Here is a 20,997-nt window from a genome sequence, read left to right on the forward strand (position 1 = left end):
TTAACAAATATCTTTAGAGTCCAGGTCTCTAGGGCTCCCAGTTTCACACTCCTTCCGCTAGGCCATGGTGTCTCCCTGGAGGGAGACTGACAACCGGAGAAGTTGGGGATTCACATCAGGTCTGCCCGTGAGTCAGCGGCGACCCTGGGACTGGACCCCAGATCTCCCAGCTTCCGGCCCAGGGTCCCGTTCTCCAGCCTGCCTGACCCCTCTCTCTCTCCCCTTTCAGTGAGCATAGAGTTTGGGAGAGCTGTGTGGCTTCGGTTCCACCCCTCTATGTACCCCCCGTGCCCACACCCCAGCTTCGTGGCCCACCTGGGTGGCGTGGCCGTGGGGGTCACCCTGGGGGTGGTCGTTCTGCGCAACTACGAACAGAGGCTCCAGGACCAGTCGCTGTGGTGGATCTTTGCGGCCATGTACGCTGTCTTTGTGCTGTTTGCCATCTTCTGGAATATCTTTGCCTACAACCTGCTGGATCTGAAGTTGCCCCCTCCCCCCTGAGGGCCAGGGGTGGGGTGGGGGCCGGCTGAGGAACCACTCGCATTTTCGGGGTTTCTCATTGCCAGGTTTGTTTGGAGATGCAAGGGGGCAGGCGTTCGCTTCATTTCTTGTATAAGGATTAGCCCGGGCTAGTGTTTCCCGGACAGCAGACGATGAGGAGACGGATTTTGGCGTGGCGTATGCCTGACTCTGAGCACAAACCCCGAGCAGGTGAGGGGATGGAGCCAAAGTCAGCGCTTCCTAAGTGGGGGTGGGCTGCCGGCAGGTTGCCCTCACTCTCCTGAGACAAGCCCAGCTGAAGGCATTCGGGAAGGATGAACCCCTCAGCCCGGAGAAGACGATGGCGTTTGGCCCCCGGGTTTGAACCTAAGGGAAAAGAGAACTTGGGGTGTTGGGCTATACGCTGCCTTGGTTTTTCACAGTTACCCTAGAACTGACCACGAGACGTAACTTCCCTGCGGAGCAGCCGCAATGGGGAGAATGAAGCCTGGAACGTAGACCTCAAGATGGCTCCAGTGTTGACATGAGCCTTGGGTGAGCTCCTCGATGTGAGGGAAGCGTGGAAAAGGGTGATGTGGGTGTGTGTAGGTGTGAATTTATCTGGCAACTCAGTTGTCTGGGGCAAGGTCTGTCTCCCCAGCCCTGTCTCACCCCTCTTTGAATCCTCGGAAAATCTAGGGTACCCCGGGGAAGAGTTACAGATTTCGCCCTCCGACCTTCCCACACGGGCCCTTCCTTCTCACCCCCACCATCCTCGGTCCACTCGCTTTCTCTTCCCCAGACACATTCTCCTGGTGTTTTGCTGCCCTTGTTTCCCGAATGTGACATTTGGCACGGATGCGCCCAGCTTCCACCTCCTCATCCCTGACCCCACAGTAAGAGGACAGAATCTCCCTGTCTCCAGAGCCCCAGGACACAACAAACTGCCAGGAGGGAGAGCAGGCTCCCTGATGGAGCTTGGAAATGGTGAGTGTCAGGCTTAGAGACCACCTATCAGTCAGATTGGTGTGTCCTTCTTGGGTTTCCTCCCCACCCTCCTTTTTCAGATTCTCCAAGGGCAACTACACCAGGGCCATTGTAAAAAGGTCCCTAAGCTCTCTCAGTGGAACACCTGGGTCTAGCCAGACTCTTCGTTTCAGTCGCCTCCCTTAGAACTAGGACAAGGAAGAGAGATTTCCATCTGCCATAAATGTATACTGGTAGGCACAGTGAGTTCCTGGAAGGAAGAGGGTGCTGGCCAGGTCGGCGATGGTGGGAGGGAAGAGGAGTCCAAGTTTTCTATCTCTTTCCTTTGAGAAGGGACAGATTTGTCAGGGGCCATTTTGTTTGCACCCCCCAAGGTTGTTACTGGTCACAGCTGAGTCCCGGAGCAAGAGGATATCAGAGTATTTCCTTGTTTTAGAGAGAGTTGTGTCTATAGGGAAATGGCTCTGGAAAAGGAGCTTCCAGATTCTGGCGCTTCTCAGCTCCTTCCCATCCTCACCATCTGTTCCAGTGGGGAAGAGAAATGACCTCATTGAGAGGAGTCTGGCTAGAGACAGACATACAGTGATGTGGGGGTGCGCAAGCTAGCCGTGGGCCTCTCCTTTGAGCCTCCTTTGAGGTGAGGCGGGTTTGGGTTAAGACCGGTCCTGGGATGGGCCAGAAGCTGTTCACAGCACGATCCCCCTCACCCAGTGGGGTTCCTGACACCTGCGAGCTTTGGGCGTGCCTAGAGCTAGTTTTGCTTTCTCCACCTTCCTCCAGGAACACAGAGGGGGCCTACTCTCTCGGTGGGACCCCCAGGCCCAGTGGGCCTCTTGCCTTTTAGGTACCTCCCTCAGAACTGGGTCAAGGGAGAGAGATTTCCACCTCCTCACAAATTTAAACTGGTTTCATCTCTTCCACCAGCCTTAGCTCCAGTCACTTCTGTCCTCTCTGGGCTCTGTCTCCAAGGGAAGAGAGTCTGGTGAGGCAGCCCCTCTCTTAATCCTGCCAGGTCACGCTTGACTATCGCCTCTTGACTCCCTCTCCCCACACCGATCATGCCCTTGCACAAAGAACAGATGTCTCCATATAACTGGGCCCAAAAGCAGGAAGAAATGTGTTTCACCCACAGCAGGGCAGACTCGAGTTAGACTGAAAATAAGATTTTCCAATGGTGAAGGGGCATAGGAAGATGGGGCAGGCAACCGGGGGGATTAGCGTGGCTTCTGCTTTCAGAGAGGCAAGTTCCCATAGACCGTGAGCGGGAGGATGGACGTGATGGCCTTTTGAGTCTCAGACAGAGCACCAGGTGCCCTCCCCATGGCGACCAAGGACCGAGTCTTTCAAGAGAGGACCAGCCAGGCAACCTTCCTGACATCTAAGACCAGTGCAGCTGCCGCTGTACCAGCTGCCCACCCCATGTTTACCCTTGGGTGTGGGTATGTGCCAAGTGGCCAGCTGAAAGTCCCGTGGAAGGCAGCCACAGCCAGAGCCTAAATTGTTTGCCCATTGGTTGTGGGGTACTAAGGTATTGATGCACATACCCCCTACCTCAGTCCCAGGGCTCCTCCTCTAAAACCTTCTGCCTAGGGGAAGAAGGAGGTCTACAAGCAATTGGCTAACTGTCACAGAGCAAGAGAGCTATGGGACATCTTAATAATAATTATGGTAGTTGCTATGTGCCAAGCACTGTTCTAAACACTAGAGTAGATATAAGTTAATCAGGTTGGACACAGTCCCTGTCCCACCTTGGGCTCAAACTCTTAATCTCCATTTTCCCGATGAGATTGTCTCTCTCTGTTGCGGAATTGTACTTCCAAGCGCTTAGTACAGCGCTCTGCACACAGTAAATGCTCCATAAATACAACTGAATGAATGAGGTAACTGAGGCCCAGAGAAGTTAAGTGACTTGCCCAAGGTCACACAGCAGGAATGTGGCAGATCTGAGATTAGAACCCAGGTCCTTCTGATTTCCAGGCCCGTGCTCTAGCCACTAAACCACGCTATGTTTCATCTTGACTTCCTTATCTCCATCCTGCCAGCCTGTCCCATGACAGTGATATCACTCTTTAGCGTAGGGGAGGAGGAGGTGGCTCATCTGTGGGGTGAGGGACATTTGCCTTAGAAGTAGCACTAGTATTTATTGAGTACCCTCTGGATGCAATGCACTGGACTAAGTGCTTGGGAAGTACAAAAAAAGGTGACAGATTCCTTGCCACCCAAAGTGCTCCCTCTCTAATGGGGTGCCCTGGTTGGGGGAGCTCTATCTAGGTCCCTTCCCTCTTCCTCCACCCCCTCAACTCACTGAGCTTTCTCGGTGGTAGAAGGGTTCTTTGCCAGAAACTTGGCTATTGGGAAGAGTAGAGTCTACAAGCGAGTTCCCTGCCCTGGAGAACCCAGGATATGGCTTTAGGTGGGGTTGCAACCGATCTTGGACCAGGGAGGGTTGAAAGGTGAAGAAAACCTTTGAGGAGTGGCTCCAGGGTCCGAGGATCTCCACCGTGGCTTCTCACGGCCCAGGAGCCAGAGATTGGGAAGGGACCCAGGTTGCTTGTCTGGACCAATAGTGGATACAGCAGCACAAGCTTCCTGGATGCATCGCTTCCTCCAGCCTTAGCTCCAGGCTCTTCTGACATGTCTGTGCTCTGTGTCCCAGGGAAGAGAGTCTGGCAACGCCTCCCCTCTCTTAATCCCGCCAGATCCCCACCTGGCTCTTGCCTCTCTCTCCTCACCCATCAAGCCCTTGCACAAAGAACAGACGTCTGTCGGAAGTGGGCCGCAGGGCTAGTGGAGTTTCATCAGGGCAGGAACAGAGGCAGGAACTGTGGACAGCCCCTCACCCTGCGTCCCCTGATGCTAAGCAAGTCCACGATGACTCGTTGCTTATTCCTGCCAGTGAAGACGGCCCTGGGCAGGGAGCGGAAGTCTCTACTCATACCCCAGGAGCCCCCACTCCAAGCCTTCACCAGCAGCATGCCAGCTATTTTCATCTCAGGTCAGTTGCTAGCAGTTAAGAGAGATTTGCTACACACACATCCCCTGCAGACTTGACTCTTGCTTGAATTTTATTTAAACAGTTTTTCTCCCCACAAGCTCCTTCCTTAAATTATAGCTTTCTGTCCCTTTTCCTACCTGGAAAGTACCCTTCTCTGCTGCCTGTTTTCAGCCCTGTCATCTCTGCCAGCAGTGGCCTAAGTCCTGGGTTCTAGGTGCTGTAAGGGGAGGTAGCGGGGGCTTGGATGCCCTCACTCCTCCTCCCTCCACCCCCAATCACCGTCCTCAGGCCTGACCAGGGTCTCCCTTAACCCTTCCCCTCCCTGGCAGCCAGAATCTTTTCCACTCTCCTTCCCCTTGTGGCAGGTGCAGTCAGCCTCCCCTGAAGTTGGGAGGAATTTGAGCCTCCACTCTACTCTCTCAGGAGAGAAGCTTCATTATCCAGCTGGGTGAATGGAAACTGAAGCCTAGCAGGAAACAGCAGCAAATAGGTCCACATAAAAAAAAAAAGAATAATTACAGCACCCAGAGGAAAAAAGAAAACCTTGAAAGGAGGATTGAGCTCCTAATGATCCTATTAATCATTAATTTTGTTGTAATTGAGGAAAGCTGGATAAGGAGGCCCTTTTAAATGGCAGCAGGGACACAGCAGATTTTTATTTGCTGGACAAGTCCCCGCAGAGGAAGATCAACTGGATAGATTTCCAGGACAACAGTACCACCCAAGGGATTACCCTCACTGAACTCGACCCTGCTCCCACACTGTCTCCCAATTCAGTTTGGAAATAAAAGCAAATTCCTGGGGCCTGAAACTTTCTTCCTCTCTTGATATCATTTAGTGCGGCTTCCAGTGGACACTGAAAAGCATCAATATTTTTCTGCCTTAAAAAAGTCAAACAAATGAAACTTTCCCTTCAAGGGCTAGTTGAAAATGATAGTTGAAAAGTAACCCAAGCTGTAAACGTTTGTTTCTAAATATTTTTGTATCGTGTACATTCTGTATATTTTTGTTCTAACGAATATTATTTGAGCACAGATTCATTAAAGAGTTTTTTGGGTAAAGCCATTGGTTATGTAAAATGCCAACAGAAGACCTTTGATCGCATTTCATGTTCTAACAAAAACATGGGTGAGTCAACAAATCTCTTTTCAATGCTATATGAGTTCTGGGCACTGGATTAGGAACTGGGAAACTTGTGGAAGGTTGGACCCCAGTTATTCTCCCAGTTGGAGATGCTCAAGGGGGAGAGGATTGGGTTAGAGTTGAGGGTAGGGGATAGGGATCAGTAATAATAATAGCAGTAATAGTTAAGCACTTATTATGTGTTAAGCATTCTTCTAAGCCCTGCGGGTAGATACAAAGTAATTATGTATCTACCCACCTGGGATTCACAGTCTAAGAGGTAGAACTGATAAGGAAACAGGCTCGGGGAAGTTAAGTGACTTGCCCAAGCAGGCACTTGCAAAAAGCAGGCGAGTGGCAGACAGGATTAGAACCCAGGTCCTCTGATTCCCTGGGTATCGATCCGTGGGTGGAAATTCTTCTGGCTGGCCTCCTATTTGAACAGAAGATGCCTTATTGATCCCTTGGCCCAGAAATCACGTTGGTTCATGGGACAGCCCGTTTCAGGTCCTCCCTAGAGAACAAAAAGCCACAGGCTCAAATCTCATTCCCACAGCAATCTCCCAAGCCTTGAGCTAAACCCCAGGGCTTAGACCCCAGAGATTTCAGGGGTAGTCCAGTTGCCTTTAGCATTTAAATTAAGTGACAAGCCTTGGGCTTGAGTCCAGGTTATTGTTGATACTCATACCAGTTTGGGGCAAGATTGGCCATCACCTGGAAAGGTTGTCTGGGTTCAGCTAGGCACTTAGCCTACATTGGTGGTGTGATTGAAACTGCTACATTATAGGTAGGCACATCTTTCTGCTTCCTTGCTGGCCCAGGACAAAACACCAGAAACAAAAAAAACAAAACCCAACGACTTGCTCTGTGGGAGGAATCTCTACCTTGGGACTCCAGGAAACCAGGCAAGGGTGACACAAGGTAAGAATTTCATTTTCACCTCAGTCCTCCGCCAGGGCCGGATGCACCCGTGGGCAGCAGTGAATCTGAAGAAGACATGGAGAATTCTGCAGGCACTGCCATTCATTCAATCGATGATATTGACTGAGAGTCTGTCGTATGCAGAACACTACACTAAGCACTTGGTAGGTACAGTAGAGCTAGAAGACATGGCCCCGGCCCTCAAGGAGCTTCCTTTTTAGCTGTCTTGGCTGAAGATCGAGCAGTGGGAAGGGTTTGGAAAGTGAAGGGCTGTCTAAGAATGAATCAAAGGAGTTTCTAGAAGAGTATTCTCCAAGTATAGGCAAGAGTTCAGAGAGTTCATTTCTCTAATTAACGTGTAAAATCTTGTGAGGAAATACCAGTTATACTAGTTATAGGAAGAAGGGGTAGTGGGGAGAAGGCTGAAAGATTTAAGGGAGAGTCAGGGTGGATTCAATTCATTTTTGCAGTTTCTGTCTAGAAGATCCCCTGGTGCTTCAGTGCAATTCCAATTGGTATTCCTTCCCTTTTTTTTTGTCCTTCTTTCGAACGTTGCAGGAGATGTTCAAATTCAACTGAAGTCTCTCTCGCTTTGTCTTTGGGACTTTTGCATCCTGTCGGTTAAATGCTCGGCTCTAATGGTCCTTCAAAGAAGCAAAGTTCCCAGCCAGGATGATTCCACAGTTCAGTAACAGCATGTGGAAGGGGTGAGAGTGAGGTAGCATTTCCTGCTAAAGAGGTGTCAGAGTTTTTGGTTCCACAAACATAGACTGTACCTGCTCTCTACCACCAGGACCTCATCAGGTTTTCCCTGAATACTGGGCAAAAGAGTGTGGATGGTTCAGTGTAACCCATCCTCATGGGAAAAATCAAATTAAGCACGTCTTGTCAACAACAGGATATTCTTTCCCTCCTCCTCCCATCCCAAACTGAAAGATAAGGGCAGCTCCATATTGATTTCAGTTGCTGAAGGGGTAGCAGCATCTTTCAAGAGCATCCCTGGCATCTGAGCAGCCTCTTCATGAGTATGCTGTTTATTCCTTTTTTTTGCAAGGGGCTAAGAGAAGCCATCTCTTCAGGTGCAAGGCATGGAAAGGGCCATTTTTCCAGCCACGAGCACTGTCAGCTGCATTGTCTCTGAGCATGTGCAGCCACATGAAGCAGCAGCATCAGCCTGGCAATCATAAAGGGAAATCAATAAGTGCAGTTTGCTTTTTCGAATTCAACCATTCAGGAGCTACATTCCTGGGGCAGAGCAAAGCACCTCAGAAATAAGCCTTTGCACCATCGGCCCTCCTGTGGCATAGAAATATTTCAGGTAAAAACATTAACTTCCGTAATTCCGACACTTCCTTGCAGGGTGGCCACTTATGAGACTTGTCCTTCAGAATGTTTATCACCTTCAGCTAGAAAGTTCCCAGAGATAACGGGGCTCACCACGGAAAGGGATGAAATTGGCGGTATTGTCATTGGCATTTTGCTTCCTGAAAGACCGCAGGCCCTTCCTTCCCTGCATCAGGACACGTGGCACTTCTGAAAGGGATTATCATTCTCTACTACTTAAAAATGCATGAGGGTGAAAGGAAGTGACTTTCGTTTTCAATTGGGTTGGGAATTGCTTTACTGAACTGTGAGTGGATAAAATATTCTGAAGGAAAATCTCCATCCTGCCTGAAGTCAAGTCTGCGAACCTCTAATACGGGAGATAATCCCATTTTCTTTAACCTCATTTAAAAAAACCCCAAAACCCAAGAAAGCCAGAATGCCTTTTTATTGTAAACATAATCACAGATTTAAATTTAAGTGAATGTTTGTCAATTGAACAACACGCTCCCTCTCTAATATACAACTACTGGTCATTAAATTTAAAAAAAATCACCATTGCAGTAAGTATAGACTGTCATTTTCCTAAACTTTTTGGGAGGGGCAAATAAAGGAATGACATGAATCAATCATTTTGAAAAATTCATAATGTGACTATGGCTGTTTGAAAGACAATTCCTTAGCTCTACTTACTGCCTCTGTTCTTTAGTGAACTGCTAGGGCAATGGAAACTTAGGTCTCACATATCCTATTATCTAAATCAAGACATCACTGTCATCACCGTCATCCAATAGGATTTATTCAGCACCTATATGCCCATGACATAGTATACTTCAGAGCACAGTTCATGAATCTAATTTGGGCTTCAGGGAGAGTAGCATGTGACCATCTGAGGGCCGTGCTCAGTCCTGTCGATCGATTCGGACTACAGTGATCTGAGAAAGTGATGCATGAATAAAATTAAAAGGCCATGCACCAGATTTGATTCAATCAAGAAGCCCTCTTGAATTCTTCCCATTATATTTTTCGCTTGCTACTTTGATCCCTTGAACGGTTATCCGTTTGTTGAGCATTTTGATTTCAACCCTGAAAAAACTGTTAACGTATTTTAAAAATGGACATAATTGGGATTATGATCCACTAGTTTTCCATCTGAATTATTTTTTTAGCTGATGAGCACTTTTAAATATGATTTATCTGTTGCAAATACAAGACTGATTTGCAAATGAGCAAAAGAGGGGGATTATTATCATTAAAAACATTCATCAAGCACCCACAGAGTGCATAGCGTTTATGATGTGACATATTTACAGATTGGTTTGGGGATTACATTTGGGGAGTAAAATCAGTCTAAAATTTGGGATTGAATTTTTTTTGGTAATTAAGTGGCATCAAAAGCAATGATAAACCCAAGGGTTGCCAAGAAAGACTCGCCACAATTTATTGCCAGGTGGGTTGCTGACCACTGAAAGAGGGAACTGAGGGAAAATAAATATAAGATTTGGGGTGGCAGTCGTCACCTCCATCTAGCCCTAAAATTCTTGATAGCTTGGGCAGGAAACATGCTCAAAGTTGACAGCATGTCAAACCTCTTTGGCTATCAGGCCCCCATTTCGTTAGGCTTTGTTTCTCCCTATAATTAAATTTAAAAAATGTAAAAAGCTCCCCTCCCCCCTCCCTGGAGTCTCATCTTATTCCAAAGTAATCTAAATCTCTTAAATTAGCATGAACGATGATCACAGTAGCAAATTCCAACCACAAGTTCATGAATGTTCAGTACTTGGTCCCCACTCCCTAAAAAGAAAATGATTAAAAACGTTGGGCCGTTGCTACTTCTCTCATGAATTCCTCAAGGACCAATATCACATTTTTGGCTTCTGGCATTTCTGCGTGTTCCACTTTGACGATCTTCAGCAGCACATCTCCACAACCACAGTTCTTCAGAAACATGTAACACTTAAATAAGGCATAATGATTCATTTCTGCCTGGCGGATAAATCGCTTCAGATTGTTTGTGTCTTGAATTGCCTGGAATAGAGTAGAGCGGCAGTGTTCACTATTCATTTTTCTCCACGCAGATGGGTCACCTTAATATTGACTTAGCTAGAACCTTCTGAAATGAGATGACAACCAGAGTTTTGTGCCATTCTACCGTATGGTGTTGTCCCCATATGCTTTTATCCTTAGGCAGTCTTTTAAGGCTAAACTGCCTTAGAGGCAGGCCCCGTACTTAGACATTTCTGAGGGCCTCCAAATGATCACAGCTCTCCTGAACCTGAGAACATCGTGTTCCCGGCCGAGTCTGGGGACACCCCGCCTGGTTGCGTACCCGTTGGCTGCAGAGTGGCGGATGCCACTGCCGCCTCAGTGACCGGCGCCCAAAGCGATTAGCCCGGCCTTGAAGCCCCGGGAGCAGGAATAATTACCTTCAGCTTAAAATTCTCTAGCAGTTGTCGGAAGAGAAATGGATGGCCACCCTCGGCCCCGTTCAGGAAGGGCTGCAGCCAGTCCTCACAGAACTTGTTGCTCCCTGCGAGACACGGACAAGTTTTTAAGATCCCAGGCGGGAGCCTGCATCATCCACATCAATAATGACTTGAGCCTCGCTCGGCCTTGCCCGCTCACCCTCGGAAAACGGAGTGCAGCGGGAGAAGGCCTGCTCTGGAGAGGAACCGAACCGCTTGGTCGAGACATCAACCTCACCTGCGTTCTGCACCTGGGGCTGTGGCCCGCTACAGTCTATCAGCACTGCCTGGTGCCGTTCCTCTGTCATAGCCATGCATAAGGAGGTCATGGTCCCTTCATGGACGAGCCCCTGCAGGCTGGCCACGCTGAGAAACCTGACACACAAGAGAGGTGTTTTTCACAGACAACACTAAAGAAGCAGGACAGGAAATGCATATTTTTCAGACGGTGGCGCCGAATTTTCGCGAGGGAGAAGCTACCCGGGGCCCAGCCTCTAATTTTAGAAAATGGCAAGCATTCTTTACCTATTAATATCTCGCTTGATTTTCTCATCTTGATGCTTTAACTTCAACGGGAGTATAACTCAAAGCCTTTTAAAAGAAAAGTAAAAACATCAATTTCTTTGCAGGCCCTATTTTGGCATTTTCCAATATCCTTCTTTATTCACTTGAATGAAGGATATACATTATCTCCCCAAACTCCACATCTTCTGCTTCTCGATCCTTGGCCATCGAATACAACCTTGGCCAAGTACTGATTTTATTCACAGCCAACTCTAAGTCACTCTAGAACCTGGACTGGCATATTTAAGGGGCTCAGTGGATCTTTCTCATTAATATGGGAAGTTAGTACACATTTCATCTTCATTAAGGTACTATTGTTTGCCAAATTAGTAGCCAGACAATTGCTGGTTTAATATGCTTTGTCCGCTGCTCAAAGGACTGAATTTAAGCATTAGCCCATGTCCATACCCACTTCTCCTCCTCCTTTCTATGATTTCAGTGTTTTTGTCCCTCACTAGATTGTAAGATCCTTGAGGGCAGGGATCACGCCTACAAAGTTTATAGTACTCTGCCAAGTGCTTTGTACTGGGCTCTGTACACATTAGTTGCCCAATAAATGCTATTTATTGAGTGATAGAATTGCCACCTGGAACTGCCTTACTAATCTATTTGAAAAAGCTTTCTGAAGAATTAGGTCATTGTCTTTATAGGTGGTATTTACACCCTAGGAGTCTCTTTAAAGTTTCCAATGACTTTTTTTAAAAATAGTATTTGTTAAGCACTTACTCAGTGCCAGGCACTGTACTAAACTCTGGAGTTAGATACAAGCTAATCAGGTTGGACACAGTCCTTGTCCCACATGGGGTTCACAGTCTTAATCCCCATTTTACAGATGACGTAGCTGAGGCACAGTGAAGTGACTTGCCCAAGGTCACACGGCAGACAATTGGCAGAGCAGGGATTAGAACCCAGGTCTTTTGAACTCCCAGGTCCTTGTTCTATCTAGTTGGCCAAACTGCTTTTGTAGAAATAGGTCTTTGTCTTCATAGGTGGTAATTACACCCTAGGTATCTCTTTCAAGTTTCCTATAACTGCCAAACTGGTTCTCTTTGAAGCAAATGTTTTTGTTTAGGCCATACTTACAGCGTGTAAGAGAAATACAAGCTTCTCCTGAAGGAGGAGAACCACCCTCTGGATTGGGCACACGACATCCTCAAACCAGTTGCTCAGGTAGGATTTGATGCTGGTCTCCAAGTTACTTTCCTGTATCACAATAAAGAACAGATTTGTTTCTTTTGACATCCACTCTTAACTCCAACCCCACCAAAAGATTCCTTTATATACATAAATATGTATAATATATATATATGTTAGTTTTACAATTACTTATTCTGATTACTTCATAAATATCTTGTCTCTCACCTCTGTCAGAGTGGAAGTTCCTTATGGGTAGGTAACATATCTCAATTAGTAATAGTAATAATAATAATGACAATGGTACTAAGCATTCACTATGTTCCAAGATACTAGAGAATCCGATCAGACACAGTCCCTATCCCACTCAGGGCTCATCGTCTCAGCAGGAGGGAGAAGAGATATTTATATTTCCATGCTACATATGAGAAAACTAGGGCACAGAGAAGTTAGGTGACTTGCCCAAAAAGTCAGCTAAGAGGCAACCAACAGTATTTGAGCACCTACTGTGTACAGAGAGCTGTATTAAGTGCCCGGGCGAGTACAACAGAATTAGTAGACACAATGCCTGCCCTCAAGGAGGTCTTCTGCTTGTGTTATATGTTTCCAAGTGCTTATTACAGTGCATCAAATCTAGTAGGAGCTTAATAAATAACCATTACTCCTACTACTATTATAGGTTAAGGAAAGAGGAAAATGCTATCTTGGATTTTGGTGGCAAGGCAATATACCCTTCCAGCAGCGCCACAGTACCGAAACCACTATAGTAGAGCTTACATGTAATAACTGTAATAATAACTGTGGTATACGTTAAGTGCATACTACATGCCAGGCACTGTACTAAGCGCTGGGGTGACTATACGCCATTGTGTTGGACACAGTCCGTCCCACATGGGGTTCACAATCTTAATCCCCATTTTACAGAGGAGGTAACTGGGGCCCAGAAAAGTAAAGTAACTTGCCCCAGGCCACAGAGAGAAGCAGCGGGGCTCAGTGGAAAGAGCATGGGCTTTGGAGTCAGAGGATGTGGGTTCTAATCCCTGCTCTGCTACTTATCCGCTGTGTGACCTTGGGCAAGCCACTTCACTTCTCTGTGCCTCAGTCACCTTTAGAGAAGCAGCGTAGCTCAGTGGAAAGATCACGGGCTTAGGAGTCAGAGGTCATGGGTTCTAATCCCTGCTCCGCCGCCTATCAGCTGTGTGACTGTGGGCAAGTCACTTAACTTCTCGGTGCCTCAGTTCCCTCATCTGTAAAATGGGGATGAAGACTGTGAGCCTCACGTGGGACAACCTGATTACCCTGTATCTACCCCAGCGCTTAGAACAGTGTTCGGCACATAGTAAGCACTTAACAAATACCAACATCATCACACAGCAGAAAAGTGGTGGAGCTGGGATTAGAACCCATCACCTCCTGACTCCTAGGCCTGTGCTCTATTCTCTACACCATGCTGTTTCTCCATTATAATATCTAGTTAATCTAAAAAAAAGTCTATGAAGTTTTTTCAGATGTTTCCCTGGCTTTAGTCATTTTGCAATCTCATTTTTAAAAATGGGCATCTTACCTTGCAATCAAAACTCATCTTCAGGTCTTGAACATACTTGTCCAACTCAAGCCTGAAGGTGTGTTCTTAAGGAAAGAGTAGAAAAGAACAGAGCAAGACACCGGCTCTAACACTTTTACAAAATGTATAAATCGAGGCATTTCAGATACTGTCAACTATATATATATATATATATATATATATATATATATATATGCTATATGCGGCCTAAAAAAGTATAAACCCAGGCTGAAAACGAAGTCTAACAATGCACTGGAGTGGGAGTAGCAAAGCCAAGGTTTCAGAGTCCATTCTTTCCTGTAGCCAATCCCCGCAAATCAACAAAAAGGATATAGTTCAAGCCCCTTTTCAGAGCCACCTAAAAAACAGACCACATACTCTGGAGGATTCAGGTCAGGGTCATCTGTTGTGGGTTCAGGGAATGACTTTTCTTGTTGGAAAAGGCAATAGTAACAACCAACTCTGTAGTCTGGAAGACTGAAGGAAAAATGAGAGGTAAATAAAATAGATTGCTGACTTATGCAACCTAATTTAGTGGATTGCTCTAATACTGTTCACCTCCATGCATATCTTTTAGGGTAGTTTGTCTTACTATTTATCATGCCCAACTTGGGAGAAAAGAGTTAACTAGCACTAATTAAGTTCAAGTAGGGTATTTTATTTCTCCATTTTGTTATATGACAGTGAAAGTCTCAACATAGGGCATTTGTTGGCCTTTTGGAATTGGTTACTTGGGCTTAACATGTAGATAAAAATTCAAGATCCAGCCTAATCCCTTACCTCAACTCCACTGAAGCAACATTACCCAGACCTTCAAAGAGCGCTCCTTTATTCAGGCGCTTGGCAATGAAACTGCGCAGTTCTGTCTCTATTTCAGATGGTAAGTTGGTGTCCACCAAAGAGAGACTTTAACAGAAAAGAAAAAAAATATTTACATTAGCAGAAATTCTCACTCTGCAACTGGGTTCTAGAGATGATCCTCTATTCTGTCTCTTCCTTTTCTCTTCCTCTCTTAGCAGACGCTTTTCCTCTTTTTTCTTTTTTCTTTCATTTTGGTCAAGTTGGATGGTTTTGTAGCTCTGCCAACACTTTTTTCTTCTACAAATGCCTCACCCTCCTTCTCTTTACTTCCCTCTGATCTCCTTTTCTGTTTTCCCCACCCTTTCCCCAAGATCTAATCCTCTACTGCCACCTCTGTTTACCTCTGCTGTGCTTTCCCTTGCTCTTCTAGAACTGCCATCATTTCACCTTTCTGACTTTGCTGCCACTCCTCTTGCTCTTTCTCCCTGGAATGCCTCCATATCTCAACTCCCCGCCTCTCTCTCGTGGGACCACTTTTTTCCAGTCCCAACATGGACCATCCCTACCCTGGTGGACCTTTGGTTTTCTCCTTTCCCTGTGCTTTCTCCATCTCCTCCTCCTGGATCCAATTGCTTTCCAATCTTTCTCCAGCTTGGGGCTTTTCACTGCACTGAATTCAAGTCACGCAGGAGGGAAACCCCAAGCAGCTATAATAGAATACGGGGGAACATTTTTCATTTATGCAACACAGTGATTCCTTAACATTCAGTACAGTGCACTGCACTCAGAGGTTACTAAGTGTTTAGTACAGTGCTCTGCACAGAGTAAGTGCTCAATAAATGTCAATGGGTGATATAGGGGCTCAAAAACAGTACTACTCTTTGACTACTTACTGATAGAATTGTGGACTCCTGAAAATGAGCAGAGCTTTCTAATAACTTCTATGGACTGGGTGAAGCTGTTTATCTGATAGCTGTGGCCTATGAAAAATAACTGGGGCCTCTTACCTAGTATTCTAGGTGGACAGCACATGTCAAACTAAAGAAGTTCCTTTTTTGAACTAAATATAAAATCCTACGTTGAGTTAGAATATCAACACAGATTCTAATGTGTTCTATTTCCCCAAGCATTTGGTACAGTGCTTCTCCACCCAGTAAGTGCTCAATAAATACTACTGATTGGAGAAGCAGCGTGGCTCAGTGGAAAGAGCATGGGCTTTGGAGTCAGGGCTCATGAGTTCGAATCCCAGCTCTGCCACTTGTCGGCTGTGTGACCGTGGGCAAGTCACTTAACTTCTCTGTGCCTCAGTTCCCTCATCTGTAAAATGGGGATTAAGACTGTGAGCCCCACGTGGGACAACCTGATTCCCCTATGTCTACCCCAGCGCTTAGAACAGTGCTCGGCACATAGTAAGCGCTTAACAAATACCAACATTATTATTATTATTATTATTAGACAGAGCAGGCTCTCTACCCCAAGCCTGCAGACAAAAATATATATATATAGAACAGTATTTTAGCAAACACCCTTGGCAAATGTAATAACAGTATGCAAAGGAAACAAATATCAACTAATCATTATTCCTTAAAGTGAGATATATTTTAAAGCCACACATCAAGATCACCAGGGACGATTACTAAAAATTGGATTTTTTTTTTCGGATCTATGCAATCAACTGAATTCTGACAATCAATTGAATTCTTCTGAGAAAGATGGGGCCCCAGCAATGACCTTGACAACAGTAACATTCACTCTATCAGGACTAATGTTCAAAAGCCAGGCCTTGAGAAGCCAGAACAGTGCTTGGTACATAGTAAGCGCTTAACAAATACCATCATTATTACTTAAGGGAGGATCTGAATTTCTGATAGATGGAGACATCAGGACAATTGGCGTTTGTGGGTCAGATCTGCAATGAGAAGGTGAGGGCAGAATCCAATCAAGTGATCAATCAATCGAACCAGTGCAACTTGCTGGTTTACCTGAAATCTTGGGCAGCAGGAGTTTCTGTTGTGGAGCCGCTTGCACTGCCATCATCACTGTCACCTCGCTGGTGAGTTGACCTGGAAGCCCCAGTATTATCGAAAAGGGATCGATCAGGGAGAGGGATGCAACTGGCAAGCAGGGAGGGGTAACTGGGAGCGTGCTGACCCTTTCCTCTGGACTAGGGCCGGCGCGGGGGGGAGAGGGTGGTTGGAAAATTAAGAGGTAACACAGGGAGAGGAAACACGTCTGAGGCTTTGAAAATGAACGGGGGGATTTGGGAGGTAAGGAAAACATCTAAAGATCTCCCAGCGCGGGAGGGGCGCCTGAGAAACCGATTCAATTCAATCGTATTTACTCTGTGCAGAGCACCGTATTAGGCCATCAAAAAGCGAAGGGGTTTCGATCACACTGTCTTGGGGGCGACCAGGAAAAAGAGGGAGGGATAAGGGGGCACAGCCCAACAACTGGAGGCTTTTATTCTGTCCACAGGAGGCCGGCGGGGGACGAACGTAGCCGATCCGGACGAAAAGGTGGGAGTGACATGGACGTCACCGGGGAAGGAGAAGGGGGCCCAGAGGGAATGGGGGAGGGAGGCAGGGGTCAGAGTTAGAAGAGAGGAGGATCGGGGGGAAAAGGGGAGCTCGGGTCCGGCGGGGCTGGCACCTGCTGTTGCTGTGATAAGCGTACAGACAGTAGGAGCTGCTGGGGGTCCGCTCGAGGGGGCCGCTGTCGTCGCCGCTGTCCAGCTCTCTGTCGTCCCCGTCCAGGGACTCCTGCAGGGCGGGCAGCATCTCCGGTCCTGGGCAGGGGCCGAGGGACACAGCGGTCCGCTCAGCCGCCAGTGCAACCGGCAAACCGCTCCCCCGGCTGCCTTACAGACCCGCCCCGCCCCGTCGCGTTCCGCCGCCTTCATTCATCCGATCCGTATTTATTGAGCGCTCACTAGGTGCCGGTCACTGGACTAGACGCTTGAAGTGGACAGCTCGGACCCAGATAGAGACCGGCCCTGCCCAACGACCGGCTCACGCTCCAAAGGGGGGGGGGGGGGGAGACAGACCGCAAAACAAGTGGCCTGGCGTCATTATCATCGAGATAAATAGAATCAGAGGAATAAACACATCATTAGAGTAATAAATAATATAGACAAAGTGCACAGTGCTGAGGGGAAGGGGGTAGAGCAGAGGGAAGCACACAGTAAGCGCTTAACAAATGCCATCATTATTATTAGGGGCAATGGGGAGGAGGAGCAGAGGGGCAAGGAGGGCTCAATCTGGGAAGGCCTCCTGGCGGAGGCGAGCTCTCAGTAGGGCTTCGAAGGGGGGAAGCGGGAGTGGGTGCCAATCCCCGCTCCGCCACTTGTCTGCTGTGTGACCTTGGGGAAGTCACGTCACTTCTCTGGGCCTCAGTTCCCTTATCTGGAAAACGGGGATTAAGAGTGTGAGCCTCAGGTAGGACAGGGATTGTGTCCAACTTGATTATAATAAGGGCATTTGTTCAAGCGCTTACTCTGTGCTGAGCACTGTTCTAAGCGCCGCGGTAGATGCAAGGTAGTCAGATTGTCCCATGAGGAGGCTCACAGTTTTAATCCTCATTTTACAGAAGAGGCAACTGAGGCACAGAGAAGTTAAGTATCTACCCCAGTGCTTGGCACAGACTAAATGCTAACAAATACCATAATTGTGATGATGATTATTTGGAAATGATCTTCATCCGTCTCTTTTCACATGCCCAGCCGGAATTTTTGTATCCTGAAGAATAATGCAGGGGGGTGTTTCTGAACCAAACATTGGCCTACCTGTTTTCTGGAAGTTTAAAGCTATCCCCCCACAGAGATATTAAGGAGTCGATTTCCATTGATAGCGGGGGAGCGATCCCTCTACGATATTAACGGGTGGGATACCGGCTGTGGCATTTGCCACTGCTCCCACACTTTCAGAGCGACCTGGGAGGGAACACAATCCGGCGGACAAAGACACACATGGGATCTATATGCCATCACCACGTGCCAGTGTGAGACGGCCTACCAAATGTGACATCACTGACACATATCAGAATCCGGTTCGAGTGACATCGTCATTTATTTGTTTAATCATATTTATTGAGCGCTTACTGCGTGCAAAGCACTATACCAGGCGCTTGGAAAGTACGATTCAGCAATGCAATTCATCCACTGTCTGCCTTGGGGCTGACCTGATCAACTGAGTGTGGCGAATAGAAGGCATAATTATAATAATAATAATTATGGTAGTTGTTAAGGGCTTACTATGTGCCAAGCACTGTTTTGGAGCACTGGGGTAGATACGGGGTAATCAGGTTGTCCCATGAGAGAAGCAGCGTGGCTTAATGGAAAGAGCCTGGGCTTGGGAGTCAGAGGTCGTGGGTTCTAATCCTAGCTCTGCCCCTTGTCTGCTGTGTGACCTTGGGTAAGTCACTTAACTTCTCTGTGCGTCAATTACCTCATCTGCAAAAATGGGGATTAAAAAATGTGAGCTCCACGTGGGACAATCTGATTATCCTGTATCTACCCCAGTGCTTAGAACAGTGCTCTGCACATAGTAAGCACTTAACAAATACCATAATTACTATTACTATGTGGGGTTCACAGTTTTAATCCTCATTTTACAGATGAGGTCACTGAGGCACACAGAAGTGAAGTGACTTGACACGTAGTAATAATAATAATAATAATAATAATAATGATGATGGCATTTCAGACAAGTGGCAGAGGCAGAATTAGAACCCAGGTCCTCAGACTCCCAAGCCCCTGCTCTTGCCACTAATAACAGTGATGATGATGGCATTCGTTAAACACTTACTGTGTGCCAAGCACTGTTCTAAGCACTGGGGAGGGGTGCAAGGTAATCAAGTTGTGCCACGTGGATCTGGCTCGCAGTTTTAATCCCCATTTGACAGATGAAGTAACAGGCACAGAGAAGTTAAGCGACACACAGCAGACAAGTGGCGGAGGGGGGATTAGAACCCAGCTCCTCTGACTTCCCAAGCTCCTGCTTTTGCCCCTAAGCCACATTGCTTGGCAAAAAGTAAACAGATCATAAACAGCTTGTGTATAAAAGTCAACAGATTGGCTGTTGAGTTTAATCTCCGATTATCCCAGGCACCGATTAGACCCCATCACTGGGCAGGGATGGTCTCAAGCTGTTGCCGAATTGTACAGTCCAAGCGCTTGTGCTGTGCACATAGTAAGTGCTGCATAACTTCATTCATTCATTCATTACTATTTATTGAGCGTTTATTATGTGCAGAGCACTGTATTAAGCGCTTGGAATGGACATTTCGGCAACAGAGACCATTGCTGATTTGTACATTCCAAGCGCTTAGTACAGTGCTCTGCACATAGTAAGCGCTCAGTAAATACTACTGAATGAATGAATTCCTGCCCAATGAGAGGCTTATAGTGAAGCGTCGTGGCTCAGTGGAAAGAGCCCGGGCTTGGGAGTCAGAGGTCATGGGTTCAAATTCCGCAAATTCAAAGTCAGCTGTGTGACTGTGGGCGAGTCACTTCCCTTCTCTATGCCTCAGTTACCTCATCTGTAAAAATGGGGATGAAGACTGTGAGCCTCACGTGGGACAGCCTGATTATCCTGTATCTACCCCAGCGCTTAAAACAGTGCTCTTCACATAGTAAGCGCTTAACAAATACCAACATTATTACTATGTGCAGAGCACTGTACTAAGCCCTTGGAATGGACAATTTGGCAACAGACCATTGCCGATTTGTGCATTCCAAGCGCTTAGTACAGTGCTCTGCACATAGTAAGCTTTCAATAAATACTATTGAATGAATGAATCCCTGCCCAATGACGGGGTTACAGTGTAATCAGGGGAGACACTGAATAAAGAAATGAACAGCCTGCCCCTCCCCGGGGTTGTAGACAGAGAGGCAGGGGAGAGGGTCGGCATGCTCCATCACTGGAAAGAGCCCGGGTTTGGGAGTCAGAAGTCATGGGTTCAAATCCCAGCTCTGCCATTTCTCAGCTGTATGACTGTGGGCAAGTCCCTTCACTTCTCTGGGTCTCAGTGACCTCATCTCTAGATAGATAGAGAAGCAGCGTGGCTCAGTGGAAGGAGCACGGGCTTGGGAGTCAGAGGTCATGAGTTCGAATCCCAGCTCTGCCACTTGTTAGCTGTGTGACTGTGGGCAACTCACTTAACTTCTCTGTGCCTCAGTTACCTCATCTGTCAAATGGGGATTAACTGTGAGCCTCACATGGGACAACCTGATTACCCTGTATCTACCCCAGCGCTTAGAACAGTGCTCGGCACAGAGTAAGCGCTTAACAAATACCCACATTATTATTATCTCTAAAACGGGGGCTAACTGTGAGCCTCACGTGGGACAACCTGATTACCCTGTATCTACCCCAGCGCTTAGAACTGTGCTTGGCAGAGAGTGAGCGCTTAACAAATACCCACATTATTATTATCTCTAAAACGGGGGCTAACTGTGAGCCTCACGTGGGACCACCTGATTATCCTGTATCTACCCCAGCGCGCAGAAGAGTGCTTTGCACGTAGTAAGCGCTTAACAAACGCCAAGTCTTTGTGTTTTTTTAGGTGGAAGTGCAGAGGAGGAAGGCCCAGGGCCACGTCAAAATGGCCGCCGCCCTCCCCCCTCCGTCGTCCTCCCCCCTCCG

General features: G+C 47.2%; 2 protein-coding genes and 2 long non-coding RNA genes across 15 annotated transcripts in view; 3 read left to right on the top strand and 1 right to left on the bottom strand.

Moving 5' to 3' along the window:
- The window catches only part of RHBDL3 (rhomboid like 3), a 51,449-nt gene extending 45,864 nt beyond the window's left edge, over window positions 1-5,585 (top strand). For 6 of the 12 annotated variants that reach the window (XM_039914180.1, XM_039914179.1, XM_039914187.1 and 3 more), the window contains 2 exons: window positions 230-1,467; window positions 4,167-5,559. In XM_039914180.1, the coding sequence (XP_039770114.1) occupies window positions 230-501 (272 nt within the window). In that variant the 3' untranslated portion in view covers window positions 502-1,467; window positions 4,167-5,559. Of the gene's footprint in view, window positions 1-229; window positions 1,468-4,166 lie in introns of all 12 variants that reach the window. The other 6 variants (XM_039914186.1, XM_039914185.1, XM_039914189.1 and 3 more) reach the window with 6 other exon arrangements.
- A 333-nt stretch (window positions 5,586-5,918) lies between these two features.
- LOC120638855 lies at window positions 5,919-9,623 on the top strand. The gene is made up of 2 exons (XR_005660858.1): window positions 5,919-6,669; window positions 7,064-9,623. It is a non-coding gene; the product is annotated as an uncharacterized LOC120638855 (long non-coding RNA).
- On the bottom strand, window positions 8,262-17,344 carry C15H17orf75 (chromosome 15 C17orf75 homolog). The gene is given in 11 exon segments (XM_029079708.2): window positions 8,262-9,856; window positions 10,255-10,358; window positions 10,532-10,668; window positions 10,819-10,847; window positions 10,849-10,884; window positions 11,941-12,060; window positions 13,556-13,613; window positions 13,889-14,032; window positions 14,336-14,461; window positions 16,339-16,419; window positions 17,006-17,344. Coding segments are annotated over 11 exon segments (1,182 nt in total). The 5' UTR covers window positions 17,134-17,344; the 3' UTR covers window positions 8,262-9,637.
- LOC114816942 lies at window positions 16,330-20,989 on the top strand. Its single transcript, XR_003764755.1, has 3 exons — window positions 16,330-16,409; window positions 16,832-16,872; window positions 20,918-20,989. It is a non-coding gene; the product is annotated as an uncharacterized LOC114816942 (long non-coding RNA).
- The last annotated feature ends 8 nt before the right edge of the window (window positions 20,990-20,997 follow it).

The sequence above is a fragment of the Ornithorhynchus anatinus genome, chromosome 15 (genome assembly GCF_004115215.2).
Source record: "Ornithorhynchus anatinus isolate Pmale09 chromosome 15, mOrnAna1.pri.v4, whole genome shotgun sequence".
NCBI classification, from domain to species: domain Eukaryota; kingdom Metazoa; phylum Chordata; class Mammalia; order Monotremata; family Ornithorhynchidae; genus Ornithorhynchus; species Ornithorhynchus anatinus.